This window comes from Phyllobates terribilis, unplaced genomic scaffold, assembly GCF_046119375.1.
Source record: "Phyllobates terribilis strain yellow unplaced genomic scaffold, ASM4611937v1 Scaffold_5__5_contigs__length_657084704, whole genome shotgun sequence".
NCBI classification, from domain to species: Eukaryota; Metazoa; Chordata; class Amphibia; order Anura; family Dendrobatidae; genus Phyllobates; species Phyllobates terribilis.
The window spans coordinates 548,404,226-548,428,798 of NW_027362765.1; the positions used below are offsets into that span (position 1 = coordinate 548,404,226).

Consider the following 24,573-nt stretch of genomic DNA (forward strand, 5'->3'; position numbering starts at 1 on the left):
AAAACATCGGATCTACCCCAATATGGTATCAATAGAAATGGCAGCTCGGTGCGCAAAAAATAAGCCCTCATTTGGCCCCAGATCATGAAAAATGGAGACGCTACGAATCTCGGAAAATGGCGCCCTTTTTTTTAGAAAATTTGGGATTTTTTTTTTCACCACTTAAATAGAAAAGAATGTATACATGTTTGGTGTCTACGAACTCGTAATGACCTGGAGAATAATAATTGCTGGTCCGTTTTAGCATTCAGTGAACATGGTAAAAAAAAAAAAAAATCAACTGTGGAATTTCACTTTTTTTGCAATTTCACCGAACTTGGAATTTTTTTCCCATTTTCCAGTTCACGATATGGTAAAACCAACAATGTCATTCAAAAGTACAACTCTTACCTCAAAAAATAAGCCCTCACATGGCCATTGACCAAAAAATAAAAAAGTTATGGCTCTGGGAACAAAGGGAGCAAAGAACGAAAACGCAAAAATGGAAAATGATCTGGTCATTAAGGGGTTAAAGGAAATCTGACAGGTCCCACATAACCAACCAGCATTTGTTTATTTGTTGTTAAATACCCTACCTAACCAGACTTTCATAGTGTTTAACCTAAATAAATGTTTAAAAAAAGTCTTAAACTTCACTTTTCAAATGCTAATCATGTGAAGATGCCTTCTTCACTTCTGGACATGATAAGATGCTGAGTATGACAACTAGTCTGTGGAAAACAATGCCCCAATGACTAGTCAAAGGGCTAACTAGCATAGGAAAAGTTACATTTATGAAGACTTTTCTTAAACATGCATTTAGGTGTTAAACACTATAAAGGGCTGGTCAGGAAGGACATTTAGCAAGAAATATATAATGCTGGTGGGCTGGAGGGCATGGGGGAACTATCAGATTCCCTTTAAATGAAGCCAATTTTTTCTTACTTTTTGCTAAACACCTTAACCAATTTTATTATAAAGTAAGGGACTTGACTGCACAATCATGACAGACCTCAGGGTCATTGTTAAGAAAATCTGCAACATCCCTTTTGGCCATTAGAAGGGTAAACTTCCATCCTGACCATTAAAGGAGGCCATTAGTTGTGTATAGTAGCGGACACTCCTACACTTGTTGCAGATGATGTGGAAACTGTGATATCTCTATCCTGCACATTTACAACGCTGTACAGAGAACAGAGAATATATACTGCCATCACTGTAAGTTTAAGGCGGGAAGAGGTTAATTTGAAGCAGTCAAATAAAGACAATTCTGTAAAAATGAAAAACAAACATTCATTTGTGAATTTGACCTTCTGTTCTATCTCAGGGGTGGTTAGGGAGGCTTCCCTATCTTGCATTTTAAAAACAAGAATAAATCATACAGCTGTGATTTTTAGGATGACTGCAATTTTTCTACCTTAAGGCCAAGAAAGATAGTAATTTTCTACCCTAGAATAGAACTATAGAATGCAGCTAACATTTATTATATTCAACGTTTTTGTGGATGTATTTAATTTCAAGGCTGACAACCCTAGCATAAAAAAAATTATAGATAGTTCATATATACAAACAGTTACAGTATATACATACACACATATACAAAAACACACACCATTGCTTCGTAAAAGAAATAACTAATATTTATATTCCCTTTCATTATAAAATGTCATGTAAATTGTTGATGGCTGCAGTGCATTCAGCAATTTTGCATACATTCAATAATTAAATAATCATCCAAAAATGGAGCAGCCATTTTGCACTGACATATATTTTGAGCTAATCCAAAAGGGGTCCAAAAGACATGAGGTCAGACAACTTCAAAAACTGATACCACATAAAGGGTCTATTGCGGCCAGTAACCGCTAGACAGGAAGAGATTCTGACAAAATTCAATAAATAAAATGACAATTTTTTATTAATGATAAATATAAAAACAAGAAGCTTGAAAATTAGGCAAGGGAAAAAAACCTCCAAAAATCAGGGAATGGACACACCATAGGTCCGCTGCGTATACAGTATATAGTTGGTAGGGGGCAGAGAACGCTACTACCTGGTGTATGAAGAAGTCCTGGAACGCAGGAGACCGGAGGTGACCAGAGGTGACCCGGGTGTGGGGAGGACACCTCCGGTCTCCTGCGTTGCAGGACTCCTTCATACACCAGGTAGTAGCGCTCTCTGCCCCCCTACATCTCCCTCCGCAGCACACATTTCACCTAGACTCATTCTCCATGCTCACTGGTCACCACTGTCCCACATTTTTTTCAGGTACATTTGATAATAGTGTTCATCTCATATAAATATGTCCTTTCATGGTATTCCTGCCACACTAACATCCAGCATTTCTTTATCAACAAGCTACTCTTATTTCTTGTCTGTGTGCTACCTCCAGCCTTGATGCACATGAACCTATAATCAGTACCAGCTACACACAGTGGTTGCAGTAGCTTTTTGTTGCTGCTAGTCTTTTCATATTTTGGGTCATTTTGACTAAGTATATGCTATGAATTAGCTCTTTCTGTCGCACTTGCGCTATATTAGAGTATTATATTCATTAATACATATACTTGTCATTGTGTGTTTGAGCGCCATCCTGAGGTATATGATCCTGTTAGTGTGGCACCCCAGGGGTCTGGTTTCCACAGTAACAGCAATGTTATGTCTGAGAGCAGGTGGGAGGTCTCTTGGTCAGGGATCCTGTGCATGCCACACCTCCTGCCCAGTCCTGGGAGGGGAAGAACTTCCCCTATATAAACCTAGGGCTGAGGCAGGGTTAGTGAGTAGAGAAGAAGTAGAGACAGAGAAGAGAAGCAGATCTAGGAAAAGAACATCAGGAGCTCTGTGGGAGCAGTGCTATAAGGAGTCAGGGCTGGCAGCTGCAGAGCTCGCCCTGACTGAGAAGCTATCACCGGACCCGGAGTCCGAGGCTGTGGGGACTAATCTTTACCCAGCAGCAGAAACCGCCCGGCAGGGGATTTCAGGTCCTCTGGCCAAGAAACCCGAAGGCACGGTCACACGCGTGGGACCAGCACCGCCGTCGTGGAGCGGACGCCACTAGAAGGCCCCGAGTCACCGGCCATACGGGTGAGCACCACACGGTACACTCAGGGACGTGGGCTACTTATACCCGCCTCTAGCAAGGTAGCCAGAAGAGTACAGTCAGTTTGGGAGGCCTACAACTCCGCCTGGCCAGGGGAGATCCCATCTGCTCAAGGACTGACCAGGCCCCGATCGCTAGCCAGTACTCCGGGAGGGTCTATCTTTATCACCAGTAAAGACCCTGAATTACACCGCATCGTCTCTGAGTGATTCCTGCTACCCCCATCATCCACGTCGGCTGCCCTGAGGCCATACCCCTCCCGTTGGGGGTGATACTATCACGCTGCACAATCCTACCACCGGCCTCAGCGGTCTGCCCTGCAGCGGCAGCTCCTTCGCTGCATTCAACGGGTGGCGTAGTCGTCCAACATCTACCGCTAATACATCGCCGCTCAGTTTGACTCCCTGGGCACGGACCGGGTCACCGCCACGAGACTACAACCCTCAACAGATCCGGATCCAAGTAAGCTCCCGTGCGCGCGATGCCGCGCGACGAAGGCCCAGGGGTGCATCAACTTTTGGCGTAGTCGGCAGGATCTCGTGCCCGCAACCACCGGGTACTGCGTGCCTGAAAAAGACTGTTCAAACTTACCAGTGGTGAAGATTCCCGCCATCCGGCGCCATCTTCTGTCTTCTTCCCGCCATCCGCGAAGTTTTCCCGCCATCCGGCGCCATCTTCTGCCTTCTTCCCGCCATCCGTGGAGTTTTCCCGCCGTTGGACGCCATCTTGAAGACGCCGCGCGGGAAGAAGAGGGGCGTGGACTCCGAAAGCGCGCGAGAACTGAAGCCTCGCCTCACGTCCGGACGTTGCGTAAGGTCCTGGAAGGAGCCCAGCAGACGCCGACGTCACAGGAGCGCGACGGAAGGTCCTCAACCCTGACGATCCACTGCGGAGCCGCGGCCTACGGAAGAGGATCATCGCAAGGTAGGCCACGGTCCACTAGGGGGGAGGAAGATGTCGGATACGGAGGAGAGCTTCACTGCCTCAACCCCCGCCAGCGCCACTGCTGCTGCAGTCATGCCTTTCACCATGCCCTATATCCCGGGAGCGGCCTGGCTACCCCAGTACTCAGGGGAGTCACATACCCTGCATGACTTTAGAGAAAAGCTGGATAGCCTCTTCCAGGTGTATCCCCTCACAGAAGAGCAAAAAGTGAGCATCCTGGTGGCCCAATTAACCGGGGCAGCCCAAAGGGAGGTAAAGTCCTGGCCACCTGGGGGAAGGACTGTTGCAGGGATACTAACCCGGCTGAGGGACACCTTTGATACCCGCACCTCAGCCGAGATCAAGCTTAGATTCTACGGGTGCAAGCAGCGAGCACACGAGAGTATAAGGGACTATGCCCTGAACCTACAAGAGGCCCTGAGAGCCATTAAGCAGACCGACCCTGACGGCGTGGGAGACGAGGACAGGCTGTTGACTGAACAATTTATAGAGGGTTTATATTGCAATGCCCACCCAACCCAGTTGCGGGCAATGGCCTTACAGGACCCTCATCTGGGATTTGCACAGTTCAAGGACAGAGCCATCCGGGTGCTCCGAGAACCGGCACCAGGTGGCGTTGTGACCCACAGACGCCCCACTACCACTTACCACCAGGAGGCGGCACCCTTGTCGGCAGGGCCTGTGGGAGCTGATGCGCAGGCTTTGAACAATGACCCGGCTCCAGACCTGCACCATCAGGTCCAAGAGCTAGCTAAAAGCGTTGCCGCGCTAACCCGAACTGTGCAGTCTTTACAGGTTTCCACTCCAGGGAAGATCCAGCTGGCATCCGGACCGGAGGACATCCCGTGGCGTCGACCAAGGAGGACCCCACCGGCCAGAGGAAGACCCAGTGACCGATACAACGAGGACGGACAACCCATCTGCCACCGCTGCAATCAACCCGGACATATGGCAAGGTACTGTCCTTTAAACTGGCACAACCTGGGGTAGAGGGCCAAACCCCAGGAAAAAGATCATCAGGCCCATCGAACTGGCGCGACAAATATGTGGGAGGACGTCCAGTCTTGCCCGTGGTACTGGATGGCATCCCCATGAGTGCCCTACTGGACACCGGGTCACAGGTTACCACTATCCCGTACGTGCTCTTCAAGCAGTACTGGAATGACTCGGATATCACCCGCTACCCTGACGACGACTTGAGTATCATCGCCAGCAATGGTCAGCCAGTGCCACAGATTGGATTTAAAGAGGTGACCATTAAAATCGGTTGAGTCGAATTGGCGGCACAGGGACTGATCATTGTAGACATTGACAAGCGCGAGAGTCACCCAAAGATAACTCTAGGAACTAATGTAATTGAAAATTGTCTTGCAGAGGTGATTTTCCTTTTACAGCAGGTTGCCAAGAACGCCAGCTCCGGCCAGCAGCGAGTGCTCCAGAAAGAGATCCGGGCACTGATGCGACGGCAACAGATAGAACTCTCCGGTGATGAGATTGGTAGCATAAGAATGTGTGACCCTTTTCCTATTGCCATGCCCCCAAAAAGTGAAATGATGATTTGGTGCCGGGCAGCTATTGGTCTGAGAGGTAGAGATTACCAGGCAATGGTAGAACCAGTTTACTCAGACAGTAGGCCCACCATTTTGACAGCATGGGGGGTGGTCAATGTACGCCATGGGAGGGTGCCCGTTCGCATAATAAATATCGGGAAGAGGGAAGTGTACCTGCCCCGGTATGCCACGCTAGCCAAATTGTATACCATCAATCAAAATTCCATACAGTCCGTAGAACCCTTGCCTCCATCTTCCCCGGAGGAAAGTAACGGCTCTAAGGAAACAATGGAGGACTGGTGTCAGCAACTACATTTGGGTACTGACTCCACTCCCTCACACCAGAGACAGGGAGTCTATCGGGTGGTTCAAGAGTACGAGAGAGTGTTTAGTAAACACCCGTTAGACTTCGGGCGAGTCAAGGGGGTAGAACACCACATCCCCACGGGAGACCATCTTCCCATAAAAGAGAGGTATCGACCCGTACCCCCTGCACACTACCAACACGCCAAGGGGATGCTTAGGGACATGAAGGAGGCTGGGGTGATCAGGGATAGCTGTAGCCCCTGGGCAGCTCCACTAGTCTTAGTCAAAAAGAAAGACAACAGCATGAGGATGTGTGTAGATTACCGGAAAATCAACCGTATCACACACAAGGATGCGTACCCCTTACCAAGGATAGAGGAGTCTTTGGCTGCTTTAAGATCTGCTAACTTCTTCTCTACCTTGGATCTCACTAGCGGGTACTGGCAGGTTCCTGTAGCAGAGGCGGACCGGGAGAAGACCGCATTCACCACCCCGATGGGACTTAGCGAGTTTACCTGCATGCCGTTCGGACTCTGTAACGCACCAGGAACCTTTCAACGATTAATGGAGTGCTGTCTGGGCCACAGAAACTTCGAGACGGTCCTGTTGTACCTGGACGATGTCATCGTATATTCCAAGACTTATGAGGACCACCTGAAACACCTGGCGGAAGTGTTCGAAGCTCTGGCGAACTACGGCCTAAAGGTAAAACCCTCCAAGTGTCACCTCCTAAAACCAAAGGTGCAGTACCTGGGACACGTGGTGAGCGCTGACGGAGTGGCTCCCGACCCTGATAAGATCACCGCAATTAAGGAATGGCCAAGTCCCTCCAGTGTAAAGGAAGTGCGGCAGTTCCTCGGGTTGGTAGGCTATTACAGCAGATTCATCCCCGGTTTCACCAAAAAGGCAGCTCCTATGCAGGACCTCCTGATAGGCCAGTCCCGGAAGGCCAAGAACCAGAAGCCGCCCTTCAAATGGGAGAAGTTAGAAGAAGAGTCCTTCCGCCAGCTGAATATGGCCCTCACGGGGGATGAAATCCTGGCGTACCCTGATTACAGCCAGCCCTTTATCCTCTACACCGACGCAAGTAACATCGGGCTAGGAGCCGTACTGTCCCAGATCCAGCAGGGGAAAGAACGAGTAATCGCTTACGCCAGTCGAAAACTGCGACCCACCGAAAGAAACCCTGAGAATTACAGCTCATTTAAGCTAGAGTTCCTGGCAGTGGTGTGGGCAGTCACCGAACGCTTTAAGCACTACCTCGCTTCTTCCCGGTTCACCGTGTACACGGATAACAACCCGTTGACACACCTGGACACGGCAAGACTCGGTGCCCTAGAGCAGAGATGGATGGCCCGTCTGTCCAACTACGAGTTCACAATCAAATACCGGGCAGGACGCTCCAATACCAACGCGAACGCCCTGTCCAGGATGCCAAACCTACCGGACGTAGGAGAAGATTCAGAGGGATTGGAAGAAGTCGAACTCCCCGCGTTCCACCGTCATGGGACTATCCAGTATTCCCATCGGGTAAGGAGTAAGCAAGCCGCTACGTTTAACCCCTTGCCTCACTACAACTGGGAGGAAACGCAAGACAGTGACCCTGCCGTCCGACTGGTGAAGGAGATGCTCACTCAGCCAGATGCCTGCCTTGACCCAGACGCTCCGGAGGAAGCCAGACAACTGTGGGCTGAGAAGAGTCGACTGTTCCTTTACAAGGGGAAGTTGTGCCGCAGAATGGTTAACTCCCGGACGCATGAACTAATCTGGCAAGTAGTGGTGCCACGAAGAGACGCAGCCATGGTGATGGAGGCATACCACGACGGGGCTGGACACTTCGGATGGAAGAAGCTGGAGTTCCTGCTGCGCGGGCGGTTCCACTGGGTAGGCATGAGGGGAACCATCGAGAGGTGGTGCAGAGACTGTGGCCCGTGCAACCTAAGAAGGTAGGACCGTGCCAGCCAGAAGACCCCCCTTCAGTCCATTGTCACCAAGCAGCCGTTGGAACTGGTAGCCTTGGATCATGTAAAACTGACCCCAAGCAGAAGTGGCTACGTCTACGCGTTAACCATTGTGGATCATTACTCCCGGTTCTTGGTTGTCATCCCCGTTAAGGACTTAACAGCTCAAACAGCAGCTAGAGCCTTCCAGCAGCACTTCTGCCGTCCACACGGGTACCCGGACCAAGTGCTGACGGACCAGGGACCTGCCTTTGAAGCGGAGGTCTTCCAGGAATTCTGCAATCTGTATGGCTGCCGGAAGATAAGGACGACACCCTATCATCCGCAAACTAATGGACTTTGTGAGAAAATGAACCAGGTGGTAATGGATCTTCTGAAAACGTTGCCCCTGGAAGAACGCAGTCTGTGGCCTGAGAAGCTGCCCGACCTGGTGGACCTATATAACTACATCCCTGTAGGTTCCACCAACTGTACCCCGGCTTACCTAATGAGGGCAAGGCCTGGTAAGCTACCTGTTGACCTGGAGATGGGAGTCCTGACACCCGAGGACACTTCACCGGAAGCAGACTGGGACACAGAGAGGCAGCAGCAGTACCGGAAAGTACAGGAGAGCGTGGAGCGAAGTCTCTGTCTCGCTAGGGAAAGACAAGAGAAAAATTACAACCAGTATGCTCCCGCTGTTCCCCTGGTACCCGGAGAGCAGGTCTTGAAGAGGAAGAGACGGCTCCACAAGTTGGACGACCAGTGGGAGAAGGACCCGTACACCGTACTGCCCTCAAGCCACGACAACCCAAAGGTTTGTACCATCAGTAAAGACGGAGGGGAAACCACAGCCATTGTATCCCGGGATCACCTGAAGAAGTGTCCCGAACAGCTACGGAACCCAGAAGGAGAGCAAGAAGACCCTCGACCCGTAGGGGAAAGGGAAGATATGGTTAGTACTGTGCTCGGAGACTTCCCTCGATCCTGGACTCAAGTCAATGGTGCAGTTGTGGTACCCGTCCTCACGTTCCTCCAACCAGCATCCCAAGTGCCTACGGAGCAACAGGTAGAGCTGGAAGAGCAGCCGGTCCAGGAGGCAGCAGACTCCACACAAGCAGAACAGGAGGATCAACCCTCTGCTCATAGTGAGCCTGCCGTACCCCTAGTGAGCCAAAGAGCCCGTAGACAGCTGCCCAGTTTACCCTTGACAGCTCCTACACCCTGTAGTTCAGGGCCAGACAGTCAACTCCGTAGGTCCACTAGGGCCACTAGAGGCCAGTTACCCGCACGTTGGAGGATTTGAAGTGTTTAAATTGTTTTATTTGTGGTCACCTGTCTGTTACTTGTAAATAATTATGTGTTTCTAGTTATTTTTAGGAGTCCTTGGTGGATTTACCGGGAATCCTTGTACAATTGGTTGGAGCGTAACCCAGGAATGGACTAAAAGACTGTTAAGGACTCGGGGCAGGACAGACCCCTACCTGGTTACGTCTCCCTGTTTTGGTGAAATGGACACCTTTGTTTTCTTCAAAGACTGCACCCGGTTGCGGACACGCCGTAACCATCTTTATGTGTTTTTCTTATTGTATTATTATTGTTTATACCTTGTTATGTTTTTCTAAAAATATGTTTAGTCCCGGAGTACTAAATTTCACTAGGGGGGAATGTGGCACCCCAGGGGTCTGGTTTCCACAGTAACAGCAATGTTATGTCTGAGAGCAGGTGGGAGGTCTCTTGGTCAGGGATCCTGTGCATGCCACACCTCCTGCCCAGTCCTGGGAGGGGAAGAACTTCCCCTATATAAACCTAGGGCTGAGGCAGGGTTAGTGAGTAGAGAAGAAGTAGAGACAGAGAAGAGAAGCAGATCTAGGAAAAGAACATCAGGAGCTCTGTGGGAGCAGTGCTATAAGGAGTCAGGGCTGGCAGCTGCAGAGCTCGCCCTGACTGAGAAGCTATCACCGGACCCGGAGTCCGAGGCTGTGGGGACTAATCTATACCCAGCAGCAGAAACCGCCCGGCAGGGGATTTCAGGTCCTCTGGCCAAGAAACCCGAAGGCACGGTCACACGCGTGGGACCAGCACCGCCGTCGTGGAGCGGACGCCACTAGAAGGCCCCGAGTCACCGGCCATACGGGTGAGCACCACACGGTACACTCAGGGACGTGGGCTACTTATACCCGCCTCTAGCAAGGTAGCCAGAAGAGTACAGTCAGTTTGGGAGGCCTACAACTCCGCCTGGCCAGGGGAGATCCCATCTGCTCAAGGACTGACCAGGCCCCGATCGCTAGCCAGTACTCCGGGAGGGTCTATCTTTATCACCAGTAAAGACCCTGAATTACACCGCATCGTCTCTGAGTGATTCCTGCTACCCCCATCATCCACGTCGGCTGCCCTGAGGCCATATCCCTCCCGTTGGGGGTGATACTATCACGCTGCACAATCCTACCACCGGCCTCAGCGGTCTGCCCTGCAGCGGCAGCTCCTTCGCTGCATTCAACGGGTGGCGTAGTCGTCCAACATCTACCGCTAATACATCGCCGCTCAGTTTGACTCCCTGGGCACGGACCGGGTCACCGCCACGAGACTACAACCCTCAACAGATCCGGCTCCGAGTAAGCTCCCGTGCGCGCGATGCCGCGCGACGAAGGCCCAGGGGTGCGTCATTAGCACTACCAACTATATACTGTATACGCAGCTGACCTATGGTGTGTCCATTCCCTGATTTTTGGAGGTTTTTTTTTCCCTTGCCTAATTTTAAAGCTTCTTGTTTTTATATTTATCATTAATAAAAAATTGTCATTTTATTTATTCAATTTTGTCAGAATCTCTTCCTGTCTAGCGGTTACTGGCCGCAATAGACCCTTTATGTGGTTTATATTTTGAGCTGCATTACTCCTATATAGTTTATACTAAAGCTAAAGTACTTACAACTTATATTGCCCAATTATTGTGTGCCCAATAGCCATGACAAGGCATGCCTTTGTTGATGGGAACCTATACTATCAGACTTAACTCTGCTAGGCCAAAGCCTTAAAGTTTAAAGGGTAGGTAGGATCCAACACTAATTGAAAACAGCCAAAAACTGATAGGAGAGCATAAAAAAAGCAATGCCATGCTGTGGCCGGTGGGTACATTTAAAATTGAGGTGCTTAGTGCACAAATTTCCCAATTTGTTTATGTCTACCAGCCACATCATGGCATACCTTTTTTGTATGTATATATTGCGGTTACAGGAGCTTGCTCCTGTTCACATTTAATTCTCTTAGTCGGTGCTACTCAATTTTGTTCTTTTGTAGCAAACATTTGGGAATAGTGAATACGTCCATATTTGCCTGAGAACTCCTCCCATCTGTCCACGGCTGTTTTTAATCTGTGTTAGATCCTATCTGCTCTTTAAATTTTTAGACCTTTGCCCAGGAGAGGCAAGTCTGATAGTGTAGGTTCTCATCAACAAAGGTATGCCTTGTCATGGCTATTGGGCATACATGAATTGGCTAATTTGTGTGCCAAGTACATCAACTTTATAAGTATTGAAGAACTACATAGGAGCCAAAGTGCACACAATAGGGCAGTATTGTTTAAAACTAGCTCTACTGAGGAGGTGGCAGTGCTTACCCGGTGGTGTTGTGTGAATGAACACCTGTTTAAATGTGAATAACTTTTGCTGCCCCTGTGGCTGGAGGAGATATCCTCCAGATGTGTATTTATCAGAATGGAGAGATTCACGTTTGGTGGGCTTCACTGTGGGAAATGAGCAGCCTTCGAGCTTCATAAAAGGTTTCAGTGCTGGACCAGCGCCTTTCTCAATGTCAAAAAAACAAATGACTAGTTAGGCTATGGGTTGAACTAGATGGACTTAGTCTTCCTTCAACCTTAAAAACTATATTACTATGTTATTTCCCACAGCGCAATACTTCTAACGTGAATCTCTCCCTTTTGGTAAACTTTATAAGTATAGTCTATATGGTAGTAATACAACTCAAAATTCACAGTTTGCATATATCTTTGCGCGCACAGCATGGTGGATTTTTTGGATGATTTTTGGATTATCTGTTAATACTTGTTTTTTGGGGGGCTTTCTGATATTACATATAAAATTAGCATTATAGAAATTGTCATGCAAAATAATTTTTTAAAACCTATGTAAATAGTACATATACCAATATGCATTAGAATCAATGGAAAAACTGAGCAAGTACACAACTGGATTAGAATTACTGTTGCACTTCTGAAAAATACCCATGTCACATTTGTGAAAAAATGACCTGCCTCTTCACAAGCAATAACTAGAATCACCATGCTACGCAGCAATGACTAATTTTAAATCCAGAGTCCATGAGTTGGACACTATTTTCAGGCAGAACAAATCCTTATAGCTTATGTATAAGATCTATCAGAAATACCATATGTCAATCAAATAATAGTAACGGCTGCTGGCTGACGTCATAGTTTCAGAGTTTGGCTTCATGTGTATCATACTTTCATGTGATATTGTTTGTAGTATAAAAGCATGACAAAAAACATGTCTATGACATCTCTATAATAAATGATAATAAATAATTTTCTCATAAGACTACTTTTTCATTCCCTTTCATTCTTCCCCTAAAATTCCCATACCCTTTTCCCCTTTCCCAACTTTCCCTCATTAAGTCACCCCCCTTACCTATTTACTTCCTTTCCCTCCTTCCAGTATCTTTTCTCTCCTCTTTAAAATTTCCCTTTCTTCTCCTTAATGTTTGCTTTTCATTCAAAGGATGTTTATTACATTAAAATTACTTATATTTATTTTCAATTGTTAATAATTAAGTTAATATTTTTAGATTATTATGCTTGTATAGATATTATTCCTGTATATAATGACTTATATATTCTATGATCCCCCTCCCTGTTTATTGTAAAATTCCGCCAAATAAAAAAATTATTGAAAAAAAAAAAACATGTCTACTATAGCTTAGTTGTATAGTATGGGTTGTGCATGGAGAAAAATGTAAGATATTGTTAAATATAGATAAAATTGTAGATGGGCGCCATATTACTGATACAAAGACAGGTTCAGGCCCCAGTTAGGAGTGGTGATGGATGGATAAGAAAGGTTGCATGGATATAGTATACTGATGAACAGCCACTTCGATACCCAGGATTTATGATGGGGTGAGTAGTAGATGGGGTTTACTAGTATATTTGCACATAGATAAGGCTTGTATAGGGTGGCAATCATAGCTTAGATCTTTGTAAGACTTGCAATCCTCGATGAAAATAGGGAAAATAACGTGGATTTTCGGCACTGCTAAGTGGAAATGAGGATCCAAAGCCAGGAACTGTATTTTTGTGTTTTTTAATGAACGCGTTTCGAAGTACACACACTTCTTTCTCAGGATATAGCTACATGGAGACTGTTATTTGAAACTATTTTTGAATGATAAAGTATGGCCTTTTTCTGTGATTGTGAGCATTTTTGATCCCTTTTTCTGTGATTTGATGTACAGTGGTTAACAGAATAGGTCATTATGGGTTTCTAGTTGCCATATTGGTATTACATTTTAAAATCTCTTATCCATAAAATGTTTTGACTGCAGTTTAACTCAGGACCTGTACTATGATACATAGAGTAAATCATTGTAAACTTACCAACAGGAGTGTCTTCATTAATTAGCAAATATGTCTCAAAGAAGTAATTTAAGAAAAATGGAAGTCTGTTGTAGGCCAAACCTGAGAATAAAGAAGAAGTGCTATTAGTAATAAAGATAAACAGTTTAAATATTTGTTTTCCCCCCAATAACCTTCAATTTAAAGGAGGCTGTACAATGGATGAGCATAACCCAAATATATTTTGGCATAGCAGCCAACAATCCAGTGTAAGCAATTGCCAGATACCAGGGAAAAGACAGTTTGGGGATGCTGAATTTTAACATTACTGATCGTTTTATACCAATGGCAGATAACCAATCATTCAATGCATCCATACCTCTATCCAGGTATCCATACCTCTATCCACATCATTAAAACCCCACATATCTAAAACATGTCTACTCCTTCTTCCATGTGACATGTTAAAAAGATATAACACCCTGACTTATCAAATTTTGCGATTCTACTGTACACCATCAGAGTGCAGAAGTGTAGAAATTTTAGTGAATTTTTTGAATATAAAAAATAAAAACTGTGCTCGACTTAAGTGTGATTGTATCCATACATTGTATATAAATATATAATGGACAGAAATATACCCATTCAATAAAATTAAAATTACATCAGAACTGATGGATCCACTGTGAGCTCATTTGTCTGTCTGCTATGTACAGTGAAGCAGTGAGGCTTTCAATATTGTTTATGAAGCGCTAATTAATTTTTAGTAGTGATGAGCGAATACTTTTGGCACTATTCGTTACTCGGCGAGTAATTAGTTATTCGCCTCGGTATATGCGAGTGACCCACCCCGCATGTTTGGTGCTTTATTTGCAGCCAAAGAACATGCTGGGCTTGCTTGCCAATCACAGTAATGCCGGCGCCATCTTTGGTGTGGCATTACTGTGATTGGCTGTCCTTACAGCTTCATAGAGAATATTTATTCCCTGCTGGCGCCATCTTCGCACATTACAGCCAAAAACAACGTAGTGAGAGCGTAGTGTGAGCGTAGGGAGAGTGAAAGCAGCATATAGGGAAAGTTAGTGATTACAAAAAGCTCTTTTAAGAGCTACTGAGGGTGAAGATTAGTTCTCTGTTAGGTGGAGATAGCGTAGGGAGAGATTTATACCGAGGGAGAGTGAAAGTCAGGCACCTGGGTGTTTGCAAGCACATGCTGCAGATCTCTGCTACTTTACATTGTGTTGTATAGTGCAGGAACACACTGTGGGATTAGGGAGAGAGGTAGGGTTTCATCCACTAGCATATAAAGCAGAGGCAAATAATATTACTTAGTAGTATCAGCATACACAGTGAAGTAAATATTTATTTGATCCCTTGCTGTTTTTGTAAGTTTGCCCACTGACAAAGACATGAACAGTCTATAATTTTAAGGGTAGGTTAATTTTAACATTGAGAGATAGAATATTCCCCCCCCAAAATCAAGAGAATCACATTGTATAAACTAGATAAATTTATTTGCATTTTGCAGTGAGAAATAAGTATTTTATTCCACTGGCAAACAACACTTAATACTTGGTGGCAAAACCCTTGTTGGCAAGCACAGCAGTCAGACATTTTTTGTAGTTGATGATGAAGGTTGCGCACATGTCAGGAGGAATTTTGGTCCACTTCTCTTTGCAGATCATATTTAAATCGTTCAGATTTTGAGACTGTCGCTTGGCAACTCAGAGCTTCAACTCCCTCCATAAGTTTTCTATGGGATTAAGGTCTGGAGCCTGGCTATGCACTCCATGACCTTAATGTGCTTCTTTATGAGCCACTCCTTTGTTTCTTTGGCTGTATGCTTTGGGTTATTGTCTTGCTGGAAGACCCAACCACGACCCATCTTCAATGCTCTTACTGAGGGAAGGAGGTTGTCACTCAAGATTTTACGGTATATGGCTCCATCCATTCTCCCATTGATGCGGCGAAGTATTCCTATGCCCTTAGCAGAGAAACAATCCCAAAACATAATGTTTCCACCTCCATGCTTGACAGTGGGGAAGGTGTTCTTTGGGTCATAGGCAGCATTTCTCTTCCTCCAAACACGGCGAGTTGAGTTAATGCCAAAGAGCTAAATTTTTGTCTCATCTAACCACAGCATCTTCTCCCAATAACTCACAGAATCATCCAGGTGTTCATTGGCAAACTTCAGACGGGCCTGCACATGTGCCTTCTTGAGCAGGGGGACCTTGCGGGCACTGCAGGATTTTAAACCTTTAAGACGTAATGTGTTACCAATGGTTTTCTTGGTGACTGTGGTCCCAGCTGCTTTAAGATCATTAACAAGTTCCTCCCGTGTAGCATTAGGCTGATCTCTCATGATCAAGGATACCTCACGAGGTGAGATTTTGCATGGTGCCCCAGATCGATGTAGATTGACAGTCATTTTGTATTTCTTCCATTTTCTTACTATTGCACCAACAGTTGTCTCCTTCTCACCCAGCGTCTTACTTATGGTCTTGTAGCCCATTCCAGCTTTGTGCAGGTCTATGATCTTGTCCCTGACATCCTTAGAAAGCTCTTTGGTCTTGCCCATGTTGTAGAGGTTAGAGTCTGACTGATTAATTGAGTCTGTGGACAGGAGTCTTTTATACAGGTGAGTATGTAAGACAGCTGTCTTTAATGCAGGTAACGAGTTGATTAGGAGCGTCTAACTGGTCTGTAGGAGCCAGAACTCATAATGGTTTGTAGGGGATCAAATACTTATTTCTCACTGCAAAATGTAAGTAAATTTATAAGTTATACAATGTGATTTTCTTCATTTTTTTTTGATATTCTATCTCTCAATGTTAAAATGAACCTACTCTTAAAATTATAGACTGTTCATGTCTTTGTCAGTGGGCAGGCTTACAAAAACAGCAAGGGATCAAATAATTATTTCCTTCACTGTACTAAACCAATTTGTTTGGAGCTAGATAATATTCCTGCGTAAAAGCATATATAAAAAAAATTTTTTTTTACAGCTAAATATTAAACGTCAGTGCCAGTATATAGTAAACATCTTTTTTGAAAGCTAATTGCTAAATAATATTCCTGGCCTATTGCTGAAATAGCTAATATTTAGCTAGCAGTTGTGCAAACGTCACTTGTTACCAGTAATTTCCCTGAGTCTGCTGTTGCCGTGTGTAATAAAGCTGATATCAGAAAAAAAAATACCCAAATATTGCTAGATACAGGGAAATTGCACATAACACCTTGTAAAAAATAAAGGCAGGAAATTTTTTTTTCAGAACACATTCAATATGGGACAGGGTGACGTTAAGGAATGTGGACATGGATGTGGTGGTGCCCGCCATGGTCGTGTGACAGATCAGAAGGTGACTGTATCTGGTTCTAGCTTCCTGTCAATATTCGGTCAGTGCGCTACACCACTGTTGAACCCAGACAAGTGCAAGGAGGTTGTGGGTTGGATGGCAGACAAAGCCTATAGTGTGTTGACAATCAGCGCCACCAAGTCTTCCCCATGGTCCAGTCTCAGTAGCCAAGAGGCTGGGCCTCACAATCCTCAACCTGGTCCTCCTTCCTCCCCCCATCAAGAGTCCCAGGAGACATATGACCCCAACGTTGGCCACTCCGAGGAACTGTTTACGTTCCCTTGTAATTACTAAGGCCTCTCAACATGCACCATTAAAGAGGGTCAGGGGGAGGTGGAGTGCAGTGATGCACAAAAATTTGAGCACCCACAGCCTGGAGAAAGCCCTGTTGGGGAAGATCAATTCATGTCTGAAGAGGTGGAGGATAATCATGATGCACAGTTGCCATCAGGTCAGCCTAAAATCGCAACGGAGAAGGAGGATCAGATTGATGAATTGAAATATCAATGATGAGGCCACTGATCCAACCTGGCACGGTGGTATGCCTAGCGAGCACAGCAGTGCAGAAAGGGATGGATTCTTGGCATGAAAACAGGCAAATAGAGGTAGTGGTTTGACCACAGGGAGAAATCGGTCAACTGTTCCACAGAGAGCCCCCACTCGGCTAGATAACAGGCCAAGGGTGCGTTGTTCCCCTGTATGCTAGTTTTTTTTCTGAAAGTACTTCTGACAAAACAACTGTAATTTGCACCATCTGCCAGACCAAGCTGAGAAGAGGCAAGAAAATTGCCAACCTTAGCACCACCAGCTTGCAGAAGCACATGGCAGCCAAGCACCCCAGTAGGTGGGCAGAACAACTGGGTACAAAATCAGTGTCTGAGGGTGAAACCACTGCCCCTTTCCCTGTGTTATGGCCTTCCCAATCTGCTGTCCTGGAAGCAGGCGCTAATGTCTCCTGCCCACAACCTGCGTTTGCACATACACAACAGTCAGCAACCACGTCCAGTTTCTTGTCCCAGCGCTGCGTTCAGTTGTCCCTGCCCCAGACGTTTCACAGGAAGCAGAAATATCCACCCACAGGCCCAAATGCTAAACGCCCACATTGCCAGACTGCTAGCCCTGGAAATGTTGCTGTTTCGGCTTGTGGGAACGGAGTCTTTCCGCGACCTCTTGGCGGTGGCAGCCCAACGATACTCGATTCCCAGCCGCCACTATTTTTCCCGGTGTGCCGTCCCCGCATTATAGAAGCACGTGTTACAGAATATCAGCCATGCTCTGGCCAATGCAGTCACAGGGAAGGTCCACCTAACCACAGACACGTGGACAAGTTATTGAGGACATAGATGCTAAATTTCCCTGAAGGCACACTGGGTGAACCTGGTGGAGTCTGGGACAGAGTCAGAGGCTGGGACATTTTCAGAGGGCCAGCAGGTGCTGTGAAACCTGAGTTTGGGAAAGGCCCTCAGGTGGCCCTGTATCATACATTTGGGAGAACTCTCACTCCTACATTTGGGAGGTCCCTCCCTCATTCAAAATTGTTAGCTAAATAGTGGAATACATATTCCCTAGCACTTTATAATGCCAGATAAAACATGCCCACTTGAGTTTCGTGCTCCGCCCGCCACCACCATGTCCACTGCCATGTCATTATGCAACCCTCGCTTCACATTTTCAGAGGGCCAGCATGTGCTGTAAAACCTGAGTTTTGTGAGCTCCACAGTTCATTTTGGCCACCGGATCCCAATGGAGCCACTGTCATAGTGGGTGAAGCCGCTGTAAGGTGAATATAATACAGGAGTTGGGGGAGCTGTATGGACAATGTCAGTAAATTGGATTCTACCAGACACCAAAAGCATTTGAATGAAATTAAAAATACAGTGTATGCAAGCAATGGCCTGTATTGTGGTCAGTCTGTCAGGCCTGAAACCCATGTTAGGAACATGTACAAGCCTCATTTTACTTTGAAGCAGCCTCCTCAAAGGAAAGAGACAGGAGTGCCATTGACCAATCTGCACAAGCCTCCACAATTCTTCTGGAAATTACCCAACCAGGCAGAATATATCTTTTGCATGGTTTTGAGAAAGAACAAAGTAATTACAGGATATGTCCCAGAGAGTGACGAGGTTTGTGAAGTGTATTAGGCTGTGTGCCCACGATGTGTTTTTAATGCGTTTCCACAGTGTTTTTGCAGCTGCGGAAATGCTGCAGAAACACATTAAAAACACATGGTAGAAGGGCAGCAATGTTCCCCAATGATAATCTGCATGTGCTGTGCACATGCTGCGGAAATTTCTGCTGCGGATTATCAATGCGGAAAAAAACGCAGCACTACCAATTATTTTGCGGAAGCGCTGCGTTTTCGCCGCCATTGACTTGCATTAGAACGCACCAATTCCGCAAGACTGCATCTGCACTTGCGTAATTGGCATTTCTAATGTGCGGATGGTACCCGAGTGTAGAGGAGAGGAGAGTCTCCTCCACACCCAGGTACCATAAAAAAAAGAATAAAATAAAAAATAAAGATTATATTCACCTTCCGACGGCCCCCGGACTCCTTCTCTTCGCTTGCTGACAGATCGCGCAGGACTGAAGGACCTGCGCTGACGTCACAGTCATGTGACGGCAGGTCTTTTCAGTACTGCGATCTGACGGCAGCCAGCACAGGAGCGCTGAAAGTCTCAGGGGCCATTGGAAGTTAAGTATTAGTTTATTTTTTTATTTTTAACCACTCTCTCGGGTCACACTATATAAATCCATGCCGTTTGCATGGATTTATATAGTGTGACCTAGTTGTCACAAGCACTTTCCAAGTGATGCTAAAATCGTTTGGAAAGCGCTTGTAAATCCGCATGCGGAAATGCATGTGAATGACGCTTCATTTCCGCATGTCCCAGGCAGGAAAACGCATGTACAATCCGCATGTGTTTTTTTCTGCCAGGGAGATGCAGAAACGCTCAGGAAAAAATCCTGAGCATTTCTGCATCGTGGGCACATAGCCTTACTCAGGTGACAGGCAGTGCTGCAGAGCTCAGGTAAAGGCCTTAGCATTGCAATTACCATGTTCCAATATGTGTAAGACTGCGGCCTGGATAGGTCTGTGGAGCGTATTAACCCAATCTCTTAGACCTGCTTAAAATGTACAGAAACTGGCCAATACCCCACCACCATTTTTTTTAGAAAATTTAAGGGAAGCAACAGTTAAATAAAGAGACACAAGTCTAATTGGGTAGCCTGGAAAAGCCAGGAATGGTCTTTGTCCAGCACCAGACAATTTAAAGTGCTAACAAATATGTATGCCCTATCTAACTAAAAATTTGGGAAGAGACATATATGCTGACAAGGGAAAACTGAACACTGCACTGGGACCAAAAAGTGGACATGGTTGCTGAATGTTCTTACTCTACGAGCAACTGCAGGTTGTGGGCAAGAGGCATCAGTGCCTTCTTCCTGGACAGCAGATTGGTAAGGACGTAACATAGTGGAAGGGCCAGTGGTTTCACCCTCAGACACAGATTTTGTACCCAGGCGTTCCGCCCACCTACTGGGTGCTGGTGCTGTGTATGTCAGCAGTATATGGCGTATGCTAACAGAGGTATTATGTCAAATTTCCCTTTATAAAGGGATGTGTGGGTAAGATTTTCGAACTAGCAGCATATATATATAGCATGTTTCATTACTCATATTATTATGTGTAAGGCTGAAACCTAAAGAAGTGTGTGGAGCATATTAATGCATTAAAGTTCCACAAAGTGCAGACCCAAAAATCAACATCAGGCTCCCAGAAAAACACTGAAAGAGACCGTGAGAAGGGCAACACAATAAAAAAATTATAATAATAGAATGTATAGAGATTGAGTAGAAATTTGACCATTGCACAATGTAGAAATGTTTCCAAAAATTACCCAAGGGGTCTGTATCATACACGCTGAAAGAGACCGTGATAGGGATCTCACAATAAATTTTGCAGTTATTATAATTCCTAGAGATAGATAGTAAAAGTTTAACCATTGCACAATGTTCAAAGGTTTACAAATGTAAAAACATTACCCACGTGGGGTATACATATATGACCACTAATACTTATTGCAGAAGCAGGAGGAGTAGGATGTGATTTCCAGAACAAAATGGGTTTGGATGGTAAGGGATGGAAGTTAAGACAACTTCCAAAAAAGAACTTTTGGGCTGCATTTACTTTGGGTTGCTGTCATCCATAGGGCTTACAAAGTCAAAGGAAATCCTGCCCTTGTTCAATTTTAGAAGAGTCAGCGTATCTGCATTTTCCGTAGACAGGCGTGTGCGCCTATCCGTTATGATTGCACCGGCCAAACTAAATACCCGCTCAGACAACACACTTGCGGCAGGGCATGGCAGCACCTCCAAGGCGTACAAGGAGAGGTCTGGCCAAGTGTGCAGCTTGGACAACCAATAGTTAAAGGGCACTGAAGAATCAGGAAGGACACTGGTATGGTCACATAAGTACTCCTTCACCATCTTGGTCAACTTCTCCCTCCTTGTCATAGTTACACCCACAGATAGCCCACGCTGATGTGACGGTTTCATGAAAATGGCCCAGCTGGTGGACACCCCCCCCCAAGCTGCACTTGGTGTGTGTGTCCCTCCCCTGTAATCTTTGTGGGTGAAAAGAGCCGGTATCTCTACCAGCAGTGTAGTCTGAGGGTAATCTTTTCAGCAACTCTTCAACAACAGCCCTCTGGCATGCATGCCCTGAAAATGGCACATCTGCTCTGACATGAGGGAAATTTCTCTTTGTACCATGGGTCAAGAAAGGTGCACAGGCAGTTTTTAATGGTGGACAAAATGTCTTTCACGCGAGGGTCTTGGGAAAGGCATCTGGACATGAACTGTGCCATCTGTGGCAGACTACAAAGAGTCAAACACAGTGTCCCCACCAGGACGAACACTAACAATCCTCTCCTTCTTACGACGCATCACCTCCTCCTCTTCAGGCCATTCATGCTGGACAGACATGAAGCTGGGATTGGGAGTCTCCTCTGTAGCTCAGGCCAAAAAATCCTGTTCCTCCTCATAATTCTCCTGAGTGTGAGAGTGAGAGCTCTCCCAAATGTATGATACAGGGCCACCTGTGGGCCTTCCCAAACTCAGGTTTCACGGCACCTGTTGGCCCTCTGAAAATGTGAAGCGAGGGCCACATAATGAAATGGCCGTGGACGTGGTGGTGGTGGCGAGCAAATCCCAAAATTCAAATGGGCATGTTTTAGCTGGCATTGTAAAGAACTTGGGAATATGTATTCCACTATCTAGCTAACAATTTTGAATGAGGGAGGGACCTCCCAAATGTAGGAGTGAGAGCCCTCATAAATGTAAAAGGAAAAACTAAAGCCAAAACGGTAAGTGTTAACATATGCTAAAGGGGAAATATATATTTTTTATTTTTATTTTGCGTTATGTACAAGTAATTATGAAAGAAAAAATGTTTCTTAGCATTTTTCCCTTTACAAAAAAATTTAGGTTTGGTAGGTCTTCTTATAAATCCGTAAAACTGACAGCATTATTCCCAGATACTTTATGTGAGTCAGAAAGGCATGCAGGCATCTTCTCCATGCTGTTCCAATTCAGTTTTAGCACTTTCCCATCCATTTCCTAATGACTTGCATTGGATTCGCTATTCGGTACGAATACACGGATATTAGAAATTATTCGTGCCGATTTTCCCGATACCAAATATTTCACTATTCGTTCATCACAAATTTTTAGCCAAAATGCATACAATTAATAAAAAAAGCTGCAGTAGGTGTCCATATTCTTTAATTACTTAACACTATTATTGAGATATTATTTTTAAATCAAGCTTTATTTTAATGTACCGTATATACTCGAGTATAAGCCGACTTTTTCAGACCATTTTTTAGTCTGAAAAAGCCCACCTCGGCTTATACTTGGGTATATACTCGAGTTTATACATAGTCCGGTGGTGCATAGTGGGGGGTTGCAGCGGTGGGGGAGAGGGCACACGCAGTAGCCGTTGCTGCAGCTACCACGTGTGCCCACTGCTAAAGGGAAATGAATATTCACCCTTCTCCACGCCCATTCCCATGAGCATGGAGAAGGGTGAATATTCATTCTCTTTAGCACACAAGGTAGCTGAGCAGCAGCGGGAGCTCCGGCGCTGCTGACAATGTGCGCACGCCATTAAAGAACAGGGATATTGACTCTTCTCCACGCACACAGTCCCGGTGTGGAGAGGAGTGAATATCCCCGCAGCTCACTTCGGCGTCTAAGGGCACATGGCAGTGACGTCATGAGCTGCTCAGATGCGGAGGCGAGCTGCTGGCAGAACAGGAGCAGCGCGGGAGCAAAGGGGAAGAAGGTAATTATGAGTGTTTATTTTTTTTAATGTGTGCGGTGATGGGGAGCCATACATACCAGGATTGGGATGAGGGGGCCATGCATACCAGAATTGGGTCTGAGGGTGCATATCAGGATTGGGAATGAGGGGGCCATGCATACCAGGATTGGGGATGAGGGGGCCATGCATGCCAGGATTGGGGGTGAGGGGTGCCATACATACCCGGATTTTGGATGAGGGGTGCCATACATACCAGGATTGGGGATGAGGGGAGCCATACATACCAGGATTGGGGATGAGGGGTGCCATACATACCAGGATTGGGGATGAGGGGTGCCATACATAACCAGGATTGGGGATGAGTGGTGCCATACATACCAAGATTGGGGATGACGTCGGCGTGACCTGCCACATGACTCAATGACGTCATCGCAGGTCCTTCACATCACCGCGAGACACCGGGGAGACCGAACGGAGCGGAGAAGGAGACCGCGGGCCATCGGAAGGTAAGTATAATCTTTATTTTTTACCATTCTTATTCTTTTTTTAAACTATTTCTTGGTCACACTATATAAATCCATGCCGGTTGCATGGATTTATATGTTGTGAACAAGTTGTCAAGCACTTTTCCAAGTGATGCTAAAATCGCTTGGAAAAGCGCTTAATAACCCGCATGCAGAAATGCATGCAAAAGCGCTTGACAAACGCTTCTACCTGGCGGGAAAAATGCATGTAAAATCCGCATGCATTTTTCCTGCCAGGGAGAAGCGTAAAAAATATGCAGCATTTCTGCATCGTGGGCACATAGCCTCACAGTCCAAGAAAGTAATTTCATAAACTGATACATGCCACAAAATATCCAGAAAGTTTTGTTCAATACTTTGAGTATTATGTATTCTAAATAAATAGTATCACTTTTGGGATTTGTACTTTGAACACACCTATACAAAAGATTATTTGTTGGTGTGAACACACTGTGCGATGTTCGATGTTACGATGTAACGGTCGCTATTCAACTATTTCATTTACAAATCTTGTCCGATATAAACACTTGTTTGACATTGTTTGCTACTCATGAGTTATGATTGCACCATTCATCATTTAAGCAATTATCTGCTTCCTTATTATACTTCTCCAATTATAGTATCCTCTTTTTATCTCTAGCTACATTAGGTAAATTTAACTTGATGCCAAGAAGAAGGGCAACAAGGAGGACACACTGATCATGCGTTATTAAAATACAGACACATACGAGTACATAAAAATTAAAAAAAGTAACAACATTATTGATTTAGGTGTCAAACAAGTTTGATGTCGAAGTTATTAACACAAATGCATGAGAATTGCAAAGTCGCAAAATGACTAGATTTTACCAACAAAGGAAACATTGACCTGGCAAAACAATGACTATATGGGGTTAAAAGGAGTTTGATTCTACAGTGGGGAAAATAAGCATTTGATACACGGCCGATTTTGCAAGTTT

The 24,573-nt window shown here is 45.6% G+C and overlaps 1 protein-coding gene across 2 annotated transcripts in view; it reads right to left on the reverse strand.

Annotated features, from left to right (window-relative positions):
* Positions 1–24,573, reverse strand: part of CDH23 (cadherin related 23) — a 1,802,240-nt gene that overhangs the window by 1,534,135 nt on the left and 243,532 nt on the right. For both annotated transcript variants that reach the window (XM_073685852.1, XM_073685853.1), the window contains exon 3: positions 13,449–13,529. In XM_073685852.1, the coding sequence (XP_073541953.1) occupies positions 13,449–13,529 (81 nt within the window). The remainder of the gene's footprint in view (positions 1–13,448; positions 13,530–24,573) is intronic.